This window comes from Aquila chrysaetos, chromosome 5, assembly GCF_900496995.4.
Source record: "Aquila chrysaetos chrysaetos chromosome 5, bAquChr1.4, whole genome shotgun sequence".
Lineage (NCBI taxonomy): Eukaryota > Metazoa > Chordata > Aves > Accipitriformes > Accipitridae > Aquila > Aquila chrysaetos.
In genome coordinates, this window is record NC_044008.1 from 26,158,949 (window position 1) to 26,179,759 (window position 20,811).

Sequence of the window (20,811 nt, forward strand, 5' to 3'; positions counted from 1 at the left end):
ACAGCTAACATGGCTAGAATCTGGCTTATGTTATATGTCATGTATTTATTAACTTTTAATTGTTCTGAAAGAAAATAAGATAATGCTGTGCGTGTGTGCGTCACTGAGTCAAAAAGCTCACGTGAGAGGCTGTTGCCCGATTTTGTGATATATTGGCTATTTTAGAATAAGCCATTGGTTTGTCACCTTACTCGGTGCACACAGCCTTTCCCGCAATGCAGTTAATGCATCTTATTCTAGCGGTAAGGAGCAAAGCTCCCCGATCACCTGCACCGTGCCTCCCCACAGGTCCCTTTCTCCTTTCCCCTTCCTCCTGGTAGCACCGAAAGGACACCTGCAGCCCCACACTCCCTCACCCTGCGCAGGTCCCCAGGGGCTGGACTGGGGGCACGTGTCCCGTCAGGGCTCTTTCACTGAGCCCCACAGCTCACACGGGCTCCTTGGTGCCACATCCAGGGCTACCAACGTGGTTAGGGCTGAGTCCTCAGGGACTAGCGATTAAAAATGCCCTTGGGCAGGCAGAAAATAGGTTATTTTCAGGGTGGAGCTCTTGAGATGCAACGCCAGCATGACAGGCTGAAGGCTGGGGGAAGAGCTTTACCTGCACCGCAGAGTAGTCACGGGTTGGGACATGCGCACCGCGTTATGTTCATAAATATATTAAAAGTCTCTCAGCATGACTGTTTAGCCTTAGGAGCTCGAGATGCTTTAGAGATGCCTTTGCAGGGTGCAACATGGAGTCCCATAAATAAGTGATTTCAGTCACAAATGTTTTAGCTATGGTACTTTTCAGTGTGCTCTTTACACAGGGAGATTCATTAGATTTAATGAACAAACATTTTACATACATTAGTTATGCTTTTCCTTTTAGCATGCATATTCATTTTCTCTTTCAGTGATTGAAGCTATAATTATGGTGCAGCACCGTTTAATAAAGAAATAGAAAAAGTATAACGGTTCATCAGACTATCTTAATATATCAATGTGCTACAACACATATAATATGAAGGTTGTACTTTCCATGTGAAGATTTCAAATTGCTTTGCAAATAGGAATTTATTGCGTCTTAAAAGCTTTTGTGAGGTGGGAAGTAATAGCTTACATCTTTCTAGCTGAGACTCATTCAGATGGCCTGAATTTACATCATTTACCAAAGAGAAGACAATAAATCTATTACCAAGACAGGAACCAGATACTGTGGCTTCCATGCTCATACTTCAGCTTACAGAAGATACTTCTGAAACTGGAGCTGTTTACAAATCTGTTAAAGCGGTAGGATTTCTTTTCAGTGCTTCTTTCTGATTTGCATCGGAGCCTGTAGCATGAGTAGTCTCGTGACTCCTCACATTTTCTATCAAGGAATCATTAAAAGCTCACGTCAGCCACAGGATTTTATGGGCTGTGCGCTGGGGATTGAATTCCCATGAAGGACACGAAAATGATGTGATGACATCAGGAAAACTGATTACAGAAGAACGGTATTTTCCTTTAGTCTGCGAACTGCATTCTCTGTCACGTACAACAGAAAAGGAGTGATAACTGCCCCTTTCGACCACCACAAAGCCCTCCCTGACTCTCCCCTTTCATGGAATATCTAGCAAAAAAAGAAAGGAGTAAAGTTCTGCAGTAGATTATCTTTGCTGTGAGATTGTCCCTGTTAGCCACTGAATGTGAAAGTCTGATTTTAGTAATTTTTACATTGTCTAGGACAAAACTAATGTACTGAAATACAGTTCTTTTACTTTTTCTGATGAAATTCCACCATAATCATCTCATCTGAGACTTCCTAAAGAAATTAATGATCAGCTGTAATTCTTACTGCATCCCTTGTATTTGCACTGAACTTCTCTTTTGAATGCATCCCTTTTTTTTTTCCCTAGATCAAATTTTACAACTTAGAGGTGGATCCTTGTCTATGGCTGCATTTATAGAAACCTTACGAAGGAATTCACTGTTATTCAACAACAGCTAGCTCCGTCAGTTTTAGAAATATAAACATTTATTTTCACAAGGTTTTCAATAGTGCTAAATGTAGCACTGCGGGGTATTTACAACATCCAGCTTTTAACACTCAAGACGCCCTCAGCTGTCCAGCTGTTTTAAGAGAGAGATTTTATCAGGAACGCTTTAGGGTGGGGCTTACTGCAGTACTGGCAATCATTTTTGGCAAGAGCCTCTCTTCAATTTCCTATGCGAGAAGCCTAGGTAGCCTAGGTAATTTACTACTTAGATAATTCCTGTTGTGTCTCTTCTGCTGCTCTCCACACTACATAGCTATCTTACTATCAAAACTCAAAAATTACTAATTACTTAGCTTATGGTTATTTTTTTTTAATGATCTTGTACAACTAAAAGATAAGAATTCCTTCACAGTCATTCTGTGTGTACTGGTTTTGATCGAGGCAGACTTCATTTTCTTCATAGTAGCTGGTATGGGGCTATGGTTTGGATTTGTGCTGGAAACAGTGCTGATAACACAGGGATGTTTTCGTTACTGCTGAGCAGTGCTTACCCAGACCCAAGGGCTTTTCTGCTCCACAGACTGTCCTGCCGAGGAGGCTGGGGGTGCGCAAGAAGTTGGCGGGGGACACAGCCGGGACAGCTGACCCCAGCTGACCCAAGGGGTATCCCAGACCATAGGATGTCGTGCTCAGCAATAAAACTGGACAGGGGTGGAGGTTGACAGGGGCTGCCCTTGCTCTGGGACAGGCTGGGCATCAGCTGGTTGGTGGTGAGTAATTGTTTTCTTTTGCATCACTTTTTTTTTTCTTGGTTTTTTCCCCCTCCTTTTAAAAAAATATTAAACTGTCTTTATCGCCACCCATTATTTTTTGCACTTTTCCCCTTCTGATTCTCCCCGCCATCCCGCTGGGGAGGAGTGGGCACGTGGCTGGGTGGTGTTTACCTGCCTGCTGGGGTTAAACCACACACTGTGGCTCCTAGAGCAATGGCCAAAATTGTCCAAAAATCAGTCACATTGTTGTTTACATCATTTTTTGCTTGGCCTTTCATAAATCTGTCCTGTACGTTTGTTTTCAAGTGAAAAATCGAGCCCACATTTCATGCTCTGATTTTCTAATTTTCAGTAATTGCAAATAATTAAACTTCAGATTAGCTGACAATAATTTATAGGATGTTAGCATGCAGTAAGGAAGAAAATGCTGTTTACTTTGTACACTAATGGATATGGAATTAAATAAGGTTCATATATTTGTTGAGTCGCGCCTTGCTTTCACATTCTGTTCGAATTATTGTTCAGTAAACACAAGTTTTACAGCTTTTGTGCTAAATTCAAAAACCTAGGCTAAGTTATTCTGTTACTTATGTCTCTGCAACCCCACTGAGATTAACAGCATATCTCATTTAAAGAAGTCACAATGGCTAGCAGAGTTCTCTACTGCAAATGCTCAGCTCTAGACTGCCAGGTGCTGTTACGCCGTTGTTGTTTCAATTTATCCTAGAGCTATTTATATTTATCTAGTAACTAATTATTCATATCTTGACAGATAAATACATCATGTACAATCAATAATAAAGCCAAGCCAATCTTCAGGTTATATTTTGCTATGTGAAAGTAGACGACCATACTCACATGAAAGATTCAGGTTGAATTTTATGTCAGGTTTTGGAGCTGATGATAGCTGTTTGGGTGTTCTGTTGAGACACCATGCAAGGTCGCTTTAGGGAGAAAGTGCTTGGGGAGGTAAAATTAAGGGTCCTTCAGTTATCAGGTAATGAACAATAATGGGCAGATGGACCCGCACTTAGGACTTGCTGGCTAAGAGGATATAAGGCTCTTGCCTTCAAAAGATGCAGAAAACCAGATGTATGGAAAACAGGGAAGGCATCTAGCAAGGAATGCTTCGTTCAGGGTAAGGAAGACATTGTCATCGTAAGAGCTGCTGCAGTACGCTGGGATGGATCTTTGCAGCCAAGCTGCCACTGAGTGGCCAGACACCCGTTCCAAGAGGATAGCTGGGCCTCCTCCTTTCCCTTCCCTGTGCTGGTAGTCATCCCAGTGAACACGACACTCTGAGGGTCTAGCCATATCTTAACCCTTGATACCTATCAATAACAGAACAGGAAATTGTATCCAAACTTACCTAAACCTTTCTTTTTCCTTTTCTGTCCTTTCCTTTCCTTTTTACATGGACCAGTCGCAACACATCTGTCATTAACTTTGCCACCTGAAGGCGCTGGTAGGTAACCAAAATAACTTGGCCTCTTAAAGTTGTCTCTAGCTGAGAAAAGCTCCACAAATAGGATTCTACAAAACTGTCTCAGTAGTCATAAATCTGCGCGAGGAAAAAGCATAGTAAGACTACAGGGCATAATTAGTTCTGCCCTGAATTCCAAAACCTCTTTTGGATTATTTATTTATTTATTTATTGTCAGGATAGGTCTGATCCTTGGACCTTGTTATCTGATAGAAGAAAATGTTCTGATAAGCACAGGTGATTTTTCTTTATTTTTTATTTTCATCTCTGGTTTTTTTTGTTCATATTGAGTGCCAATGAGTTCCCTGTAGTGCAGGGGAAAGCTGGCCTCTCCTGCCTATGTATCAGCTGTATTACAAAGTGGGATTTCAAGGTAGTTACAACAACGTTTTTCCATGGTTGGAAGCAGGAGCTTCCTTTAAAATGCATTCAAAATGAGATGGTATATAAATTTATGTCTTCCATCTTCTCCTGAGCATTAACGTGCAGGATCTTTTTGCCAAATAGAAACAAATGGAATTGTCTAATCTTGAATGACTGTGCAGAACTCAGTAAATGCATATACTGATGGTCACATGGCTCTTGAACAAACCTAATACGAGTGACAAAATTTTTCTGCTGAAAATTGCCAGTGCTCCTGGGACTAGATTTCAGCTCTTCAACAGAGAACTTTCTCTTGAGTTTCCTTCCAGCCTAAATGTTTTGCCATTTCTGAAGACTACCTTGATTAAACTTCTGTATGAGCTATTGATAAAGTAAGTTGCACAATTCAAATATACAACTCTCTCAATCAGATGTAAGCTGTTATAGCCAGCAGGAGGTACCATCGCCTGCAGGGGTTCATGCTGTGCTCCATGAAACAGCATCTTCTTTCAAGCTTATGTTCTTCAGCCTTAGAGAATAGAAATAAGGTTGGTGCTTAGGAAAACATTTATTTTAGAAAGCTGTGTAAAGCTTCTATTGTATTGAATGAAGAAGGAATTTCAAACTTCAATAAAGTGACCTTTTTGCTTGAATATTCTTATACAATGCAGTAGAACCCTCCTGTGAAATGCAAGGCTATACTTCATAGATAAATATAGCTAAATACAGACTATACAGTACCCAAGAAGTGCATGTTGTTGATTTTTCTTCAGTCCGTCAGAGCAATGTTCTGTTCAACATCTCCGTCATTTTAGATTGAAATTAGCTTTGCAATAGGAGATATCAATGAAACACACATCCAGGGCTAAGTTAAACAGACTCAAAGCCATTTTCTCCAAAGCAAGAAGGGCATAAACACAGTCAGAGGAAATCTCTCATCCTTGCTGTTGGCATTGTTCTGGGGAGCAGAGGAAAAGACACCTGGCAGGATTGCCATTCATCACTTCATATTCCTATTTGAAACATACAATGAGCTCATTGTTTTGCAAGGAGAAAAAGTCAGTTATTAACTCAAGCAGCTTCTCTTCAGGAATTGATTATGGGGAATAGCAGCCAGTCTGCCAATCTAATTTTTGCAAGGTATTTTCTAGTGTCCGTCTCTTTTTCATTGGCAAGTGTAAAGCAGGCATAGAAAATTCTGTTTCATGACATGCAGTAGGAGACAGTTTCTATCTGAATTGAGGCTGGTTGTGTCTGCAGTTACTATGAAAGCTCAAAACAGGCACATTGATTGCTGGGATCAAGCAGATCTGTTACCCATGACTGGCGCAATGCTCAGAGGCACCGTAATGAAGCACTGTGTTGTGGCTGATACATACTGTTCTTTCTCTGTCTGCTGCTGTTACACAAACAGAAGTGGAAAAGTTCTTGACAAAAACAACGTGGCGTGGAAATGACATGTTCTCTGCGTTTTCCAGCTTTGGGAGAGGGGAACGCGTGGCTGGAGCTAGCATGTGGGACAAAACGGCATGCAAAAGGGTGGATGGAATTAGTAGATAGGTGAGGTATGCTGTTTGGATCACTGAAACAGCCTATATTTGAAATCAGGTTTCTAGAAAGGTATGACATTTCTGTGATATGCCTCGTTTCTTTTATGGCCGTTTTCCTCATCTGACAGCATTCTTCCAAGATGTGGCCATTCAAGGGTGCAATATCTTCAGCCTGGGCTTGTGACTGACTTTCTTGGTGATGTACCTGTTTCTCCTGATTTTAAGATATTCTGGGAATGGTATCACTGCATACATTTACTTCACTTCCTTTTTTATGAAGAAGTCAGTCAAAAAGGTGGCCAGAAAGAAACACACAAACATTTTGTCTCTTTAAACCTGGAGCTGTTGCCTGTATGAGGCAGATGCAGCCTGAGTCTGCCTGTGTTCCCTGGCCTATATATATAAATATATATATTTTTATATATATATATATATATATATATATATATGTAGTCCCCAGCCATGGTCTGCCTGCACACCTCTGCGGGTAACGATCCTGCTCTCCCCGGATCACTGGAGGCTCAGGACCTCTGAAGAGAGGCCATGGGACCACCAAAAGCCCAAGCGGTGACACCTCAGCCTTGGCAATCTTGCAACCTGTGTTGCATCCAGAGCCTTCCGACTGCCGCCAGCAGAGGAGCAGAAGGTGATGCATCTCGGCTCCTTTGTTAGGGCTTCAGGTGCCGATGGAGGCTACCTGAGCTGCTTAGCGTTGCGGGGTTGGGCAAAATGCACTGGGACTAGTACATCGGCAGTGACGTGGAGAGGAAGGTGACTGCCCAGGCTTGGCTGCATCTCTCCCGGTAAATAGTTTTTCCTGGCTCCTGACCTTGCCCATATGGGTCAGGGAGGGAAACTGTCTTGTTGTAGAGCTCGTTGTTATATTAGTGAGAGAGGCAGCAAATCAAGGAAGCTGAAAAACAGACTTTTGCTTTTGGCTTTTCCTGATTAAGCTCTTTTTCTGAAGCCTTTTAAGCAAAGTAGAGCTGAGGAGACAAGTTCCCCAATAATCAGATTCTCCAGAGACTGAACCTGGGAATTAAACACAGGGATTAGTGAAGCAGGCTGTTAGGATAGATGTTAGAAATCATAATTAGGGTTTTTGTTGTTTGGTTGTTTTTTTCCTCAGAAGACTCTGGTGGAAAGAAAGTCTGCCTGAAAAACACAGAAGAATCTTCAGTGGGTGGGACAGCAGCTATTGCCTGAAAATACTAGATCTAGTCTAACAGGTAGGATGAATTAACACAATAATAGATCTGTAAATCTTGACAGAAAAGATAAATGAACCATTTTTTTGTTTGGTTTGTTTTGTTTTTTAATAAAAATAACACAGTATTTGCATCTAGGACATGGGCTAGGCATGTAGCACATACGTATAGTAGTCCTTTTGCTAAGAAATACTCACTTTGAGGATGCACAGCATATAGAAAGTCATACTTTATCTATTGCTCAACAACAAAAGGGGGAAAAATTAGGAGCTCACCTTTTGGGCCCTGCGCTTGTCTGCTCGTTGATTCTGGTGGTAGATACGGCTGAAGTTGGAGACAATTACAGGAACTGGCAGAGCAATGACCAAAACCCCACTCAGGGAGCATATTGAACCAAAAATCTTGCCAGCGATTGTCTTCGGCACCATGTCACCATATCTGGGTTAAAGAAAACAAAACGCTTAGTAAAGACAGAATCTTTTATAAGTATTGAATTGCAAGATGAAATAATTGCACAATAGATTTTACTTCTCTTGCAAATAATACTCGCTGTATATAAATAATACTTTATACACGTATGCATACATATACAGCATGCCTAGTGTTGTGCACATGTAACTTTAATTTGCTAATTTTGCTAATTTTTTAACTAGCTAATTTTGGGTATCCTGTCCATCAAACTGCGGGCAACTGTCTTTCACCCACCTGTAGTCTTCCCAGGCTGCCTCTATTGCAATGGAGAGAGAGTGACCTTGCTAAGGAAAAAAAAAACCAGCGTTGAAGTTAAAAGTCCTTACTCCGTTTGCTTGTTGGAAGAACACATCCTTTTCCACTGTCAAGATCCGAGGGACACCACTTGGTAAGTTAGATGCCAGGCTGAAAAATCTGTTGTCTCACTTAAGCTGATATAGTACTTTCATTTAGGAGGGTAGCACGTTTTTGGCACAGGTTGCCCAGGAGATCATGGACTTTCTATCCTTGGGTATTTTCAACACTTGTCTAGACAAAAGCGTGGCTGACCTAACCTATTGTTGTTGATAGGCTGCCTTTGAGTGGAAGGCTGGACTAGCTGACCTCCAGAGGTCCCTTCTATGGTCCAGCTGAAAGCAAACATGAAAAACTCAAGCCACAAGCAAGCAACCCACCCAATTCTAACTGCAAATCCTGGCGGCGCTCAGAATTGCTAGGGCTACCACCTTTCTTTATGATGCTGGATATTGTTTTGTCCAGCAAGTAAGAACATAGCGCTACTGAAGTATGTAGAGGCACTCCAGTGACAGCTTATTAAGAGAGATCCGCTCTTTGCACTCTGTGGAGTGCCATGTTCTATAGGACAAGTATGTAATTACATACTGCAGAGTTTAATAAAGAGATAAATTACTTTCAAGTTACCATTCGGTTTTTAACTTTTACTGGATTTTAAGTTATTATTAAACATTGTTTGTAGCATGTGAGTTTAGTATGCCTGTGAGCAGAGAGATAGTACATTCCTTATTACAAAGAATTTATAAACTGTTAACACAAGAAAAGGTAAGAAATAAAACTGCAGGAGGGGCTGTGTTTGGAAAACGCTTTCTGGAGAACAAAACCTGTCTGTTCAGCAGGAATTGGAAAAATAATAGAGAAGTTGGGGCGAGTCTTCAAGTCACGTGGTCCAAATTGTGCACCTAGTCACAAGAAGGAGGGGTTAAAGGGATGAGGGTATCAGATGATGGAGAATCTATATGGGGTTAGAGAACACCTTCCAGCAATGAGAGCTCAGCATATGTCAAAAGGAGATGATGTATTGCCTTGTAGGTGAAGATGAATGGTTTGCATTTTTGTAAGATAAGAGAAAGGTGTTTAACGTAAATATTCAAATAAGCTGTCATCCAGGCAGATATAATATAGATGACCAAGTCTTAGACTATTGACAAAGAACACGTTGTGTAAAACAAATGTTTAGTTGCTTTATAAAGCATGCCCAAGTGTAAAATATTCACAGGAAAAAATACATTAATATTTCTACCGATAACCCCCCTCACCTGCTTAGAATTTGAATGCTATTAGATTCTCATTTTGTGACAGGCAGGACTGAATAAAAATACATAATGTAATAGAATCCATCTTCTAAATTATTAATATATCTGGTCTTAATTACAAGAGAGATAAAACTGGAAAAATACTAGAAAGAGAGTCACGCTTTCCTTCACATCAAGATTTGCACCTCACAACATAGGCATTTTTGGTGCTTATCTCCCTAAAGCCAGAGCTGACTATCAGCTGTCAGGAGTGATGCATGCACAGCTGTTCTTTCCTTTGGGCAGGGAAGTGGATAAATGACCTTTCAAGGTCCCTTTGACAAATGGGATCCCCGACACCTAACTAACCCCAGTTTTTTTCTGGCAGAGCGGTGGGCATGGGGCCAGGGTGGTGAGCTTAGGGGAGAAGTCCTAGGATCAAATCGCTAATCATTGCTGGTTTATGGTATTTGTTACTGTTTTACTTAATCCTTTTAGATACAATCCAACTAGTTGCTTAAATTAAATCAAAGTGTGTCAACAGAAAGCTATTTAAAAGGCAATACGTATTTACACACACCTGACACAACCAGACCTTGAAATGCAAAATTTACACATGCCCGGTACTACTGGAGCAGATCTCTTAAATTAGATTCCTAAACCTATATTTAGTTGCCTACCACTTGAAATGCTAAACTGCTGAACCTTCCTTCATAAGCTCACATTGTCACTGATGGCTGCTGGACAGAAGGCATTGCTGGCTCTAATTAATTTGGTTTGAAGTTGCTCAGGGATATAGTTCATCCTGTTGATAATGTGACACTATAATTACGTGAATCAAGTAAAGACTGATGCTTTAGGAGTGGTGACAGGAACTATTAGCTGATCCGTCCCTAACATTTCAGTATTTACGTTTGGAGCTACCTACTGACATAAGGAGATACCTTTTCATGGTATTTCACTGTTACAGAGCAAAATAAAAAAAAAAATAGGATTGTTTGATACATGAAGGTATTTTGCAATGTTTTTCTTACCTTCTGGGCAAAATGACAGATAGATGGATATACTGCTTATTTTAAAATAACTTGCTTTTGATTATTTTTCTATTTCAGCTTGAGTCAGTTGTAGTACGGTGACATTTTCCGAATGTAATGTTGTTTGTCCGTTGTTTAGTGCTAATAATATCTTTCACATCATTAATAATTCTTACATAATCAGTTTTCCTCCTGTTGATAAACACTGTGTTGGAGAAGTTAAAATAAAATTACAGTCAGAAAAAATGACTTCCAAGAAATTATCCTTCCTGCACAGGGTGAGAAACATATTTGCTCACTTTTGTGACAAAATGGAGTTTTTATTACATTTACCCTGGTTAGCCTTGCTCTCCTTGGGGACAGTGACACAGATTTTAGTCTAGTGTAGGCATGACCAGAATTGTTAATGAAGTTCCTCCTGCTGGATTAAACATTGCCTTTAGTTATACCTTATATATCACTGAAAATCACCAATGGAAGTGGATGACATAAAACGAAGGGAAAATTTCTTCCTTTACCCCACCTGCAATTGCTTTATACCTTGGAAAGTCTAAACTAAAAAAGAACATAACTCCATTTTGAAATGGCAGGGTAGCTTTGTGGTGCTTGTATTTCAAAGTGGAAAAATTATACTTGATCTCTAAAACAAATTCTAAATTCTGCAGAAAATCTGATCTCCTCAGTCATGGCGACAACAAATATGGAATCTTATTAAGCAATTTTCACAGAGTCACTTTTCAAAAGGGAACTATTTCAAGGTTTTATCTAGTGCTACCCTGCTTGTCTCGCTGCTCTTCAGGCTGGAACTGCAAATATATTCTCCTTTACATGCTTTTTTTCCTAGTTGCAGTCTTTCCATACCTTTCTATATAGTCTGTTCCACATATGTCTATTGTTGTGGCCAAAGCTCAAGTCAGTCCTTGGGCATTTATGATTTGTACTGACAATCTCATTCTGTAACGTCAAATGTGTCATCCCAATATTGTATGCTCTGGATGAGTGAAGAAAAAGAGATGTCGTACTGATCCCTGTTATCAATCAGGTGCATTCTACTTCATTAGCCAAAAAGGGAAGGGAAAAGGCTATAACAAACTAGATGTGTCAATCAAGTTTTATCAAATCACAAGTCAGAAACTACCTGAACAAACTAATGCCTAGGTTTCACTAGACGTAGTCCAGACAGGTCAGACGTGTGCTATTGCTTGCAGTCCACGGGTATCTGTTCACTAAGTGATATGGTGCAGGGAAGGATGGATGGATTTAAAGGCACGTGTGTTCGTCTCGCTTGTTTGTGTTCAACAGGTGACAGACCACTTTTGCGTATTTGACTCCTTACTGCAAGGCAAGACAGGAAGCCAGCGGATTCCTTCATTTTGCAAATGCTGGATCTTTCAGAGTACTGATCTGAGTAACATGGGTGTGATTGAGCGCTTTGCATGACAGATCTGGGGGCACGAACGCAGCTTGAATCACACATAAAAGGCTGAGCTGTTGTGGGAGCTTGGGAAAAATGAATGTATTTGGGTTTACAAATGCCCAATCTGAAATCTAAGCATTGCCACGTCAGATCTTACCTGTGGACATCCACCTGCCAAAGCGATACTGCCTGTCTAACTGATAAGTGGAATATATCTGATGTTGCATACCCATAATTCAAGAAATCTCAGACAACAGAGGCTCTATTTGTGGCATCATCAGCTATTTATCTTATTCCTGAATCTAACGAAGACTGGTTTTTGATAGCTCTGAGATGGAATATTTCATAAGTCAAAGGTCTGAATTATAATTGAAACGAGTCATACTTTTTGGCCATTTATCCTTGGTGTGAGCGGAGAAGGTCTTTTCTTTAATAATCTTAACAAATAAGAGGGACAATGCTGCTTGTTTAACTTCTGTTTGTTTGTTTGAACACAGGAGTAATTTTTTTTCAGTGAAAAATAAGTGCATCTTGGAGAATAAAATAAGTAATCACAGAAATTGTATTTTAGCAATATTTTTGTGTGTGTTTGACAGATCAGAAATTCATATTTGGAATAGCTTACTTTGGATAGAAACATCCCCCCGCCCCCTGGTGACCTCTGCACCAAAACTGTGAAATTGTAGGATGCGTATAGTAGGAATAAATCCAGGATGTGCATTTTTACAGAGAGCAAATATTTAGGTTGATACTGACAGATAACAGTTAAGGAAAAAAATTGTCAATGTTAAAAAACACCTAGCTGCATTAACGTTTTCTGACACTAGAGGGCATAAACGCCATTAAAAATAAATGCAAATACAAAAACATTTTAAAATGCGTGTTACAAATACACGTGCCCTCTCCCACCTCCTTCGAAATAATTTACATTCTTTAAAAAAATATTACATTGATTGAGGTCTGTTGTCTGCTCCCACCTTATTTGCTGAAACGGAAATCTAGTAACATTATTGTTTTCAAACATGTAAAACATGTCAGAAAATAATGAGTTGTAAAATAAACGAAAAGTCATTAAAATTAACTTGGTAATATTTATTTTAAAAGCAAGGGAATTTATGGCCAAAGAACAATGATAATAGCACGAAATCCGTGGAAACGAAACGATCTTTGTAGAAGCCAGCACAGCACATTTTTTTCAGGTGTGGGGGACAAATCCTGTTTCCCAGTGGATTTAGCCTGTCATCAGGCAGAGGTGAAGCGTTTTGCGCTGGAGTTCACAGGCTGGTGCCCTGCCCGTCCAGGACCAGGCGTACCCTCCCGGGCTCCAGCAGCCTGCTTGCTGGGCGGTGGGACGATGGTGCGTCTGCCCTCTTGCTTCCCGGCTTGGCTAATGGCCTTTTCCACTTCTCCAGGAGCCGCGGGCAGAGCCCCAGAGGCTGCTCTGGTGAGACCCTCAGCGGAGGTCACACAGCCGCCCATCGGCCCATGCGTTTAGCCAGCCGGCCACCCAACTGGGCACGCGCTCACGCGCCGGCATAGGGGAGAAGGCAAGAAAAGCAATTCCCAGCCTCTCTGACGCTAACAGTAATCATGATGAATCTGCAGCCTTGCCTAGGTCTTAAAATAGCCTAATGATTTCGGAAAAGTAATTTCTAATAATACAAAATATTGCCGTTACTGTGAGATGTGGAACGTTACATAGATTATTCCAAATTTTATTCCAGCCTAGGGAGATTCTGCGTGGAATTGCAAATAATCTTCCTGGCTGCTTTTACTGCTGCGAAGGGCCTTCTGTTGCAGTAGCCCTCTCTTCTGCTTGGTAGTGATGGACGTGGTCCCCTCTGGAGTCCACAAATGTTCCTCCAAGCGCTGGCCAGAATGATCATTCATGAATGATGAAAACCACATCTGCTTCTCAAGAGTGGCACTGCTCCCTGGGCTTTCCAGCCTGCAGCGCAAGAGTCAAACTATTGCCCCTGCACCTGGCTAACTTAGCAGTTTCTGAAATACAAAATTTCTAACAAAATTCTGGGATTTTTTTTTTTTCTTTTTGCACGTGCACCACAGCTTTCATCCAAGAAGCTTAAACAGATTTGTAAAGGTGGGCTTTAGTACTTAAAGGTCAAAAAAAGGAACTTTTGCGTGGAAAAGTTACGAGACTTGCCCAAGGAAACACTCTCAGCTTCTTGCAGTCAAGACAGAGATCCAGATAACCAAATTCCTTCTGCTTTCATTTACCATAAAATATTAAATCCAAAAAGGTAAAAAATATCTTTTTCTTTGTCATCTCTCCTCACTCCATAGGAAAAGCTAATATCCCAGCTGTTCCTGAGCTGCTGCAAAGCATCACAAAGTATGATGTCTGCTTCATGTTGTATGGGGACTAGTTAAACTACCAGAGCTACATCTCAGCTGACGCCTGACAGCTGCATTACAGTTACACAGACATGCTACTGAGGTGGCGTTTTGTTTTGGTTTTTCCCAGATTTCAGAGGCAAAAATGAGCATGTTTGTTTTTAGGAAAAAGAGAATATTTCTGAATAGATCAGACACTTTCTATGAATAAGAAAAGCAACACGGCAGAAAAATTGTTCTTGATGCAAAGGTTGCAAGCTGCCTTTCCTAGTGTTACCTAAATCACGGTGGTTCTCACAAGGCACTGGCCATCATCCACATTCACAGGTGAAAATGGGTCTTTTTTAGAGTTTGTGGGCAAAGGAAGCTTCGCACAACCTTTTGCACAGTAGCAGGCTTCTGCGGCAAGTGCCGGTGCCCTCATCCTGCGCGGCCCCTGCCAGCGCCCGAGCCCTCTCCTGCCAAAAGGTGACACTGAGACTGTGACAACCGATGCTGAGGGTCTCTGCACACCATGTGCTTCCAAACCCCTTTTTGGCTTTTTTTAAAGTGATATAACATCATGGCCCGTTATGGAGTACCTCAGAATTGAGGCTTCCAGCACCAGCTTTTGCGATGGAGATGCTTTACCTGGTGAAAGACCTGCCGCGCGTGTATTTGGTGGGGTTTTATGCTTAGTACAGTGGATGGAGGGCAGTACGTCAGCAATAAAATTCATCAGCTGACCTGCGGCACACTCCACAAAGGAGGAGTGACTGGTTAAGCCCTGCCTTTGTGCTACCATGGATGTGTGAATAAACCGATCTCAAGTAACTCCCTTCGCAACAAGGCTAGCTCTCAGACTAAGCAGATAGGCTGCAAGGGAGCAAGCATCAGTTAACCACTTTAACTTCGAGACCCACTAAAAAAAAAAAATCAGCAAGGAATAGAAACTATCCATTTTGAGAGTAGAAAAAGAAGTGCTATGCATAAAGCAATATTATAGAGATGTCAAATTATATCTGACAATTGCAAAATGGTGTACTTGTCTAAGGAGGGTGCTGTAAATTGTTATAAAGCTGTTCCCTAGTGCTTCCAAGCTGCTTGGTGACTAAATGCTGGCAAGTTGACACTAATTAGTCATTTATTTCAATGTTACATCCAACAACAGATAATTTAAATTGCTACTGGTAATAAGTTTAAGTGGAATTTCAAAACAAGCATTTCAACTGTGATGCCTTAAGGATTCAACCTGTACATTTACAAATTGAAAAGTATCTAAGATGCTGTTTAGGAGCTAATTCTAATTTTAAAACACCACTGTGTGTGAATGTGAAATGATCCAGGGCTAGATTTGGAAAAATGAGACAGAGGTAAGTAAAAATGTCTTCATTTCCTAAAAATCATCTTTAGTCCTAAGAATACTATATCTAATTAACATAGAATTCATTTATTACTTTGTTGTATTACTTCAGAATTTCAAGTCTTTAAGATACCATGGTGATGAGCAGAGAATAAATGTTTGACTGGATAATTATTCATAAGATGGTACAAATGATTACAGGAAGAATATACTTTTCCTCTGTCACTCAGATACTTTGCATTTTCTGGGGCCTGATGCAGACATTCCCTTTTTTTTAATTCTATTTCATGTGAAGCCAACAGTAACTAAAAAAAAAAAAAAAAAAAGAAAAAGGAAAAAAAGACAATTTGATCTTTACTCCTGCAACTCTGACTTACTTCCCTAAGAGAAAATGTCCCCAGGTCTTTGCTCCTAAAAATCGATGACTTATGTTACTTATTTAGTCAGGACCTAATTTTTCAACAGTTCTTCTGTCAGTGCATGCACCCACACACAAGCCCATATATATAGGATGAACCAACCAGTTCTTTCAAGGCTTAGAAATGAACAAAAGAATACCAGTAATAGGTCAGACCAAAGCTTCACCTAGCCTAGTATTCAGTCTCCAAAATTTAACCTGAAACAAACATATAGGGAAAAAGAGTAGACTAAATACCTGTGATAATATCCTTGAATGCTCTTCCATCCTCCAACCACTTACAAATAACTCAAGAAGTACCAGAACTGTAATTTCTTTGTAGTTAGTGATCCTTAGTGAATTGCACTTCCATGGGCTTTATTTCGTCCCCTTAAATCCATGCACATTTTTGGCATTCACAACACTGTTTGGCAGTTCCTTGGTCAGTGTCCTTTTGACTATTCTGTCTGTGGTTCCTTGCTTTGTATGGTGTCCCAACCAGGTCCTTGTATTCAAAAAAGCAGCCACTGTGTGACCTCTAGCCACCCTCCTCCTCCTACTTGTGTTTTCATACCTATTTACCTTATGTCTTTTTCTAGCCTGACAAGTCCCACTCAACTCATACAGAATCTACTCCCTAAATTTGATCATACCTTTTGCCCTTTTCTGAATCTTCTCCAATTCTTTTATACTATTTACAAGAAGACAAGACCAGAACTGCACACAGTATTCAAAGAAGAGGTATGGACAAGTTCAGAATAGCTTGTTTTTCTGGTGCCAAATTGGACAGTGAGCCATTATTACTCACAATGTTAATATGTTGTTTCTCACCCTTGTTATTTCTCTGACCAAATCTTTACTGGGGGGAGCTGGTAAAATTTGCCTTACTTTCCCGATCTCTGTCACTGACAGAGGAAAAGGAGCTGTTAGGTTTCTGGCACAGCATGAGGGTTTTGATGCCTGTCATGACATAATCCTTACAAGATGATCGTTGAAATGGCATAGCTCACTCAGCACCTGTGTTAACTGGCAAAAGAAGATGCACTCCCAGATTTGTACCAACATGTAGGTTAAAAGAAATGCGTCTTCATTTGTCCTGTTCCTGTGAATATGAATGTTTAGGTGTTATTTTTTTTTTTTTTCTTTTTTTTTCCCCTTTCTTTGTTCTTTCAGAAAATCCTTTCTTGGGAGAACTGGACTAAACAGCAATACAAAGTTAAGAGACAGTGCCGTATATAACATGGAGAAAAGGAGAAATAGGAATCAGGATGAATGCACACCAATCCCAAACGCTCAGCATTTTAAATAAATTGATACAAATACAATACAGTATGAAGAATTTCCAGCAGTTCCTACTTGAGACATTAACTGGAAGCAACATGAACATCAGGATATAAAAAAATCCCCACCTTCAAAAATACCACCATCTCTAATCATTCTTCACATTAAAGGTTAGGGGTGAAAGATGGGCAATGCCTTCAAGCGTGGGTCTGGCCATAGTGCCTATTAAGGACTGAATAACGAACCCATAGTACAGATAGTAAACAAGAGCAATGTGAGATTTATTGACTACGCCAAGCTTGGCTGTAAAGAGTCCAGTTGCAGGCTCCATTGATTCCCAGCAGGATGGACTAGGGTTTAACACATTCTTCCCGGGAAATGATTCCAAAGGCAGCTGCGAAATATCACCCATCTCCCCCACCTGGCCTTGGTTCCTGGATGCTCTCTCTTCCCCCAGACACCTCAGGAGCATGTGGAAGATGACAAACCCACACATTTCTTCTAGGAACACACTGTTTAGTAGAAATTTCAACGTTGTAACTAAAATTAGGATTGAGCCGTGAAGCACAGGTTTTGGTGCAGATTCAAATGCACCTTTCTGAAGCCCAGGGATATGTTTTGACATGCCACCTTGCTTCAGTGGAGGGGAGAAGTTTCCTATTAGCAGTGTAATTAGGTACATTCTGGGTCTGGTGTTCATTCCAGAAATATCGCTGAAAATTTTATATAATTAATTTCTCCTACAGATTTTAAGTTACAATACTTGTGCTAAATAGCAGCAAAGTCAAAACAAAGTATTGATGATCTGCCAATCCATTTCTAAATTTCTCTTGAGTATATATTAGCCATCAGGTCAAACTGCTCCAAGTATAAATCACAATAACACTAGAAAAGCACTGTGGAAGTTTGCAAGGACAGCCGTGCCTTTTTTGTGACAGCTACTGGGCACAGCACTGAGATCAGCGAGCTGATTTCGCTTGGGAATCAAATCCAGCTGCTCCCACTTTCAGGTAAAACTCTGACTGACAGAGGTTTTAACCACTGCTGGCTTTAATACTCTTCAGGTCTCTAATGGGGAGATCAAGATCTAGGGATGATTCCCAGCAAATTCAGAACTCCTTATTCTGCTTTTTTTTTTTCAGCAAAGCACTAAAGAAAATCCCCAGTCTGCAGTACAGGTTTGTCTTTGCCCTTTGGCACACCCTCCAACTTAAAAACATTCTGGTGCTTCTTCCACATATTTAGTCCCATTAGGTAACACTGGAGTTTACTATGTTAAAATACTGAGAGTAAAAATATTTCAAAAGTGTTCTTGAAATAATAAACAGAATTATTTCCTTCTCTTCAAAAATAGTCAGAAGTCCCCATCCTCTCAACTTTATTACTTGCTTTGTTTCAAATATTTTCACCTCATTTGAAAAACTGCTATCGTGTCACATTTAGCACTGGCCAATTAGGCCAAGCTAAATTTTTGCTTGCCAACACAACCACTGACGGACCAGTGTTATTTTTACATTCCTTCAGGCAAAGCTGAAAAACGCAAAATAGCTTGTGTCAGTGTGACACTGCTACTGGCCTAACTCTCTAGGGATCTCTGCCAAATATTGAATACTTCAGTTAATTTTTCTCTAATGCTAACTCTAAATCTGTTAAACCAAGAGTAAAACCTACTCTAGTACATTTTTATACACGTGCACACACACACATATATATTTTTTTATATATATATATATACACACACACATACACACACACTTAGATAAGACTAAGAATTTTCCCTTTAAGGTAATAATAATTCCTTTGCACATCTTTTGTGCACTACAAGATTTATCGCAGTCCAGGATCTTAGTGTCCCTTTCCAGCTAGTAGTCAAGAGAACAATCTTTCTGAGAATATCTACTGTGTTTTTGCCTCCAAAATTCAGCTCTTTCCTCTTCCATGACTTTTTTCATTCCTATTTAGAATATATTTGAGAAAACACATCAGTGGAAGTTACTACCTGCAATGACCTATTTACTATTTTTTTCCTTGGTCTAATTGTTGTCTTTGCTCTTTTCCAATTTTCAGGGATTTCTGAGGTTGCTCAGATAAGCCCAGGAAAAATGAAACAATTCACGTACTTCAAGTCCAGCAAAACGAAAGCCTCTTCTGAGTTCACTCGAGACTCCCCACAACTCAGCTTTCCATCAGGACTAAATCACCCCAAACCTTGAAAGAAGGAGGGGAGGCTATAGCATTCAGCCCTCTTAAAGTTTCCTGGCAGAGTAATTAGTTTCAGCTGAGCCTAGTTATATCCCCTTTCTTGCAAAGAAACCAAAAGCCTGGGTGAGCTGCTCTGCCCATGGACAGCTTAACCCTCACCCTCCCAGCTGCCAAGCACTGCCTCTGCAGGCTGTAAAAGCTTGGCATTACATAGTTTATATAATTTAAATAGGGAATTTTGCAATTATTACACATGAGAAGTATTGAATCAATGGTTAGGAGACTAAAGTCCTCTCTTCATCGGATTGTGCAGTGTGGACTTTGAATGCTTAACCACACTTGAGTCTTGACACAACTTTGAATGGATAACTTTGGACACGGAGAGGTAGCAGCATGTTACAAAGAGTAGAAATGGATTTGCCTGCCTCTGCCAGTTTTGACAGTGCATTTTGTAATGTGACCTCTTGTGTGCTAGTAATTGGACTCAAGCCACCAATGAATCTCTAAACATTAGCACACTGCAATGACATGGTAATGACTTTCTGTCACTGCTAACCCCTTTCCTATTTGAATTCATGTCCTATAACTGAGAGGTTCTGTATCTCACTACCAATCCTCTCAGTCATTCAGGCATAAAGCTTCATAACGCTGACTGACCGCTACCATTCTTTTCACAGGTAGTAAAGAAATAAATTTTCCATGTGTTTTCTCCACTTTTAAAAAAAATCTCCCTCTCTGTTGCGTACAACATTTAAAAACTTTGTGCCAGAGCCCTTTCAAAACCTCACCTTTTAGTGATCACTCATGGATCTCTCAGAAATGGAGCTTCTGGACCACGACACATCCTTTCCATCACATTTTTAAATGCAGTGTTCATGAAAACGTCTGGAGCTTTGTGGAAAATTTGCCAGATGCCCAATGGTAAAACCAAGGATTTTGGAAGGTCGCGGGAGGCTTCTCTGCCCAGAGAGATGTGAGTATATGTACCCCACATGTGTGCTCAAGAAATCATGCTATAGGGAATGCTGGAAAGGGATTTTCTCAATCTCTTCCTGTGCAGCCTGTGTTTCATAAAATGCTTAAATATTCAGCAAGCCAAGCCTGAAATTTGGTACTGTTTTAAGTGAACAATCAAACTACAGCTACAAGAAGTCTTGTCATTTTTTAAAGTAATTAATTTTCACTTTCGAATTATGACATAGAGAAAATACTTTACCTGCCAACAGTGAGTAAAGCTTTTAGAGACTGGAGCTTTCATGGAGGGTCAAATCCCTCATGCAGAAAATCTTTTTGATCCCAGCTCTTCAACAGTTGGTTCGACTGCACTAAACGTCAAGGCTGGAATTCAGAGGGAGCACCTGCACCTCCTTCCCTGCCTTTTGGAAGAAAAGCCTTATCCTATAGTCTCCCTTCGTCAGGTTTTGAAAGACAAACGTGTTTCACTT

General features: G+C 40.4%; 1 protein-coding gene across 2 annotated transcripts in view; it reads right to left on the reverse strand.

Annotated features, from left to right (window-relative positions):
- Positions 1–20,811, reverse strand: part of KCND2 (potassium voltage-gated channel subfamily D member 2) — a 281,858-nt gene that overhangs the window by 12,244 nt on the left and 248,803 nt on the right. For both annotated transcript variants that reach the window (XM_030015047.2, XM_030015045.2), the window contains one exon: positions 7,614–7,776. In XM_030015047.2, coding sequence (XP_029870907.1) covers positions 7,614–7,776 — 163 coding nt within the window. The remainder of the gene's footprint in view (positions 1–7,613; positions 7,777–20,811) is intronic.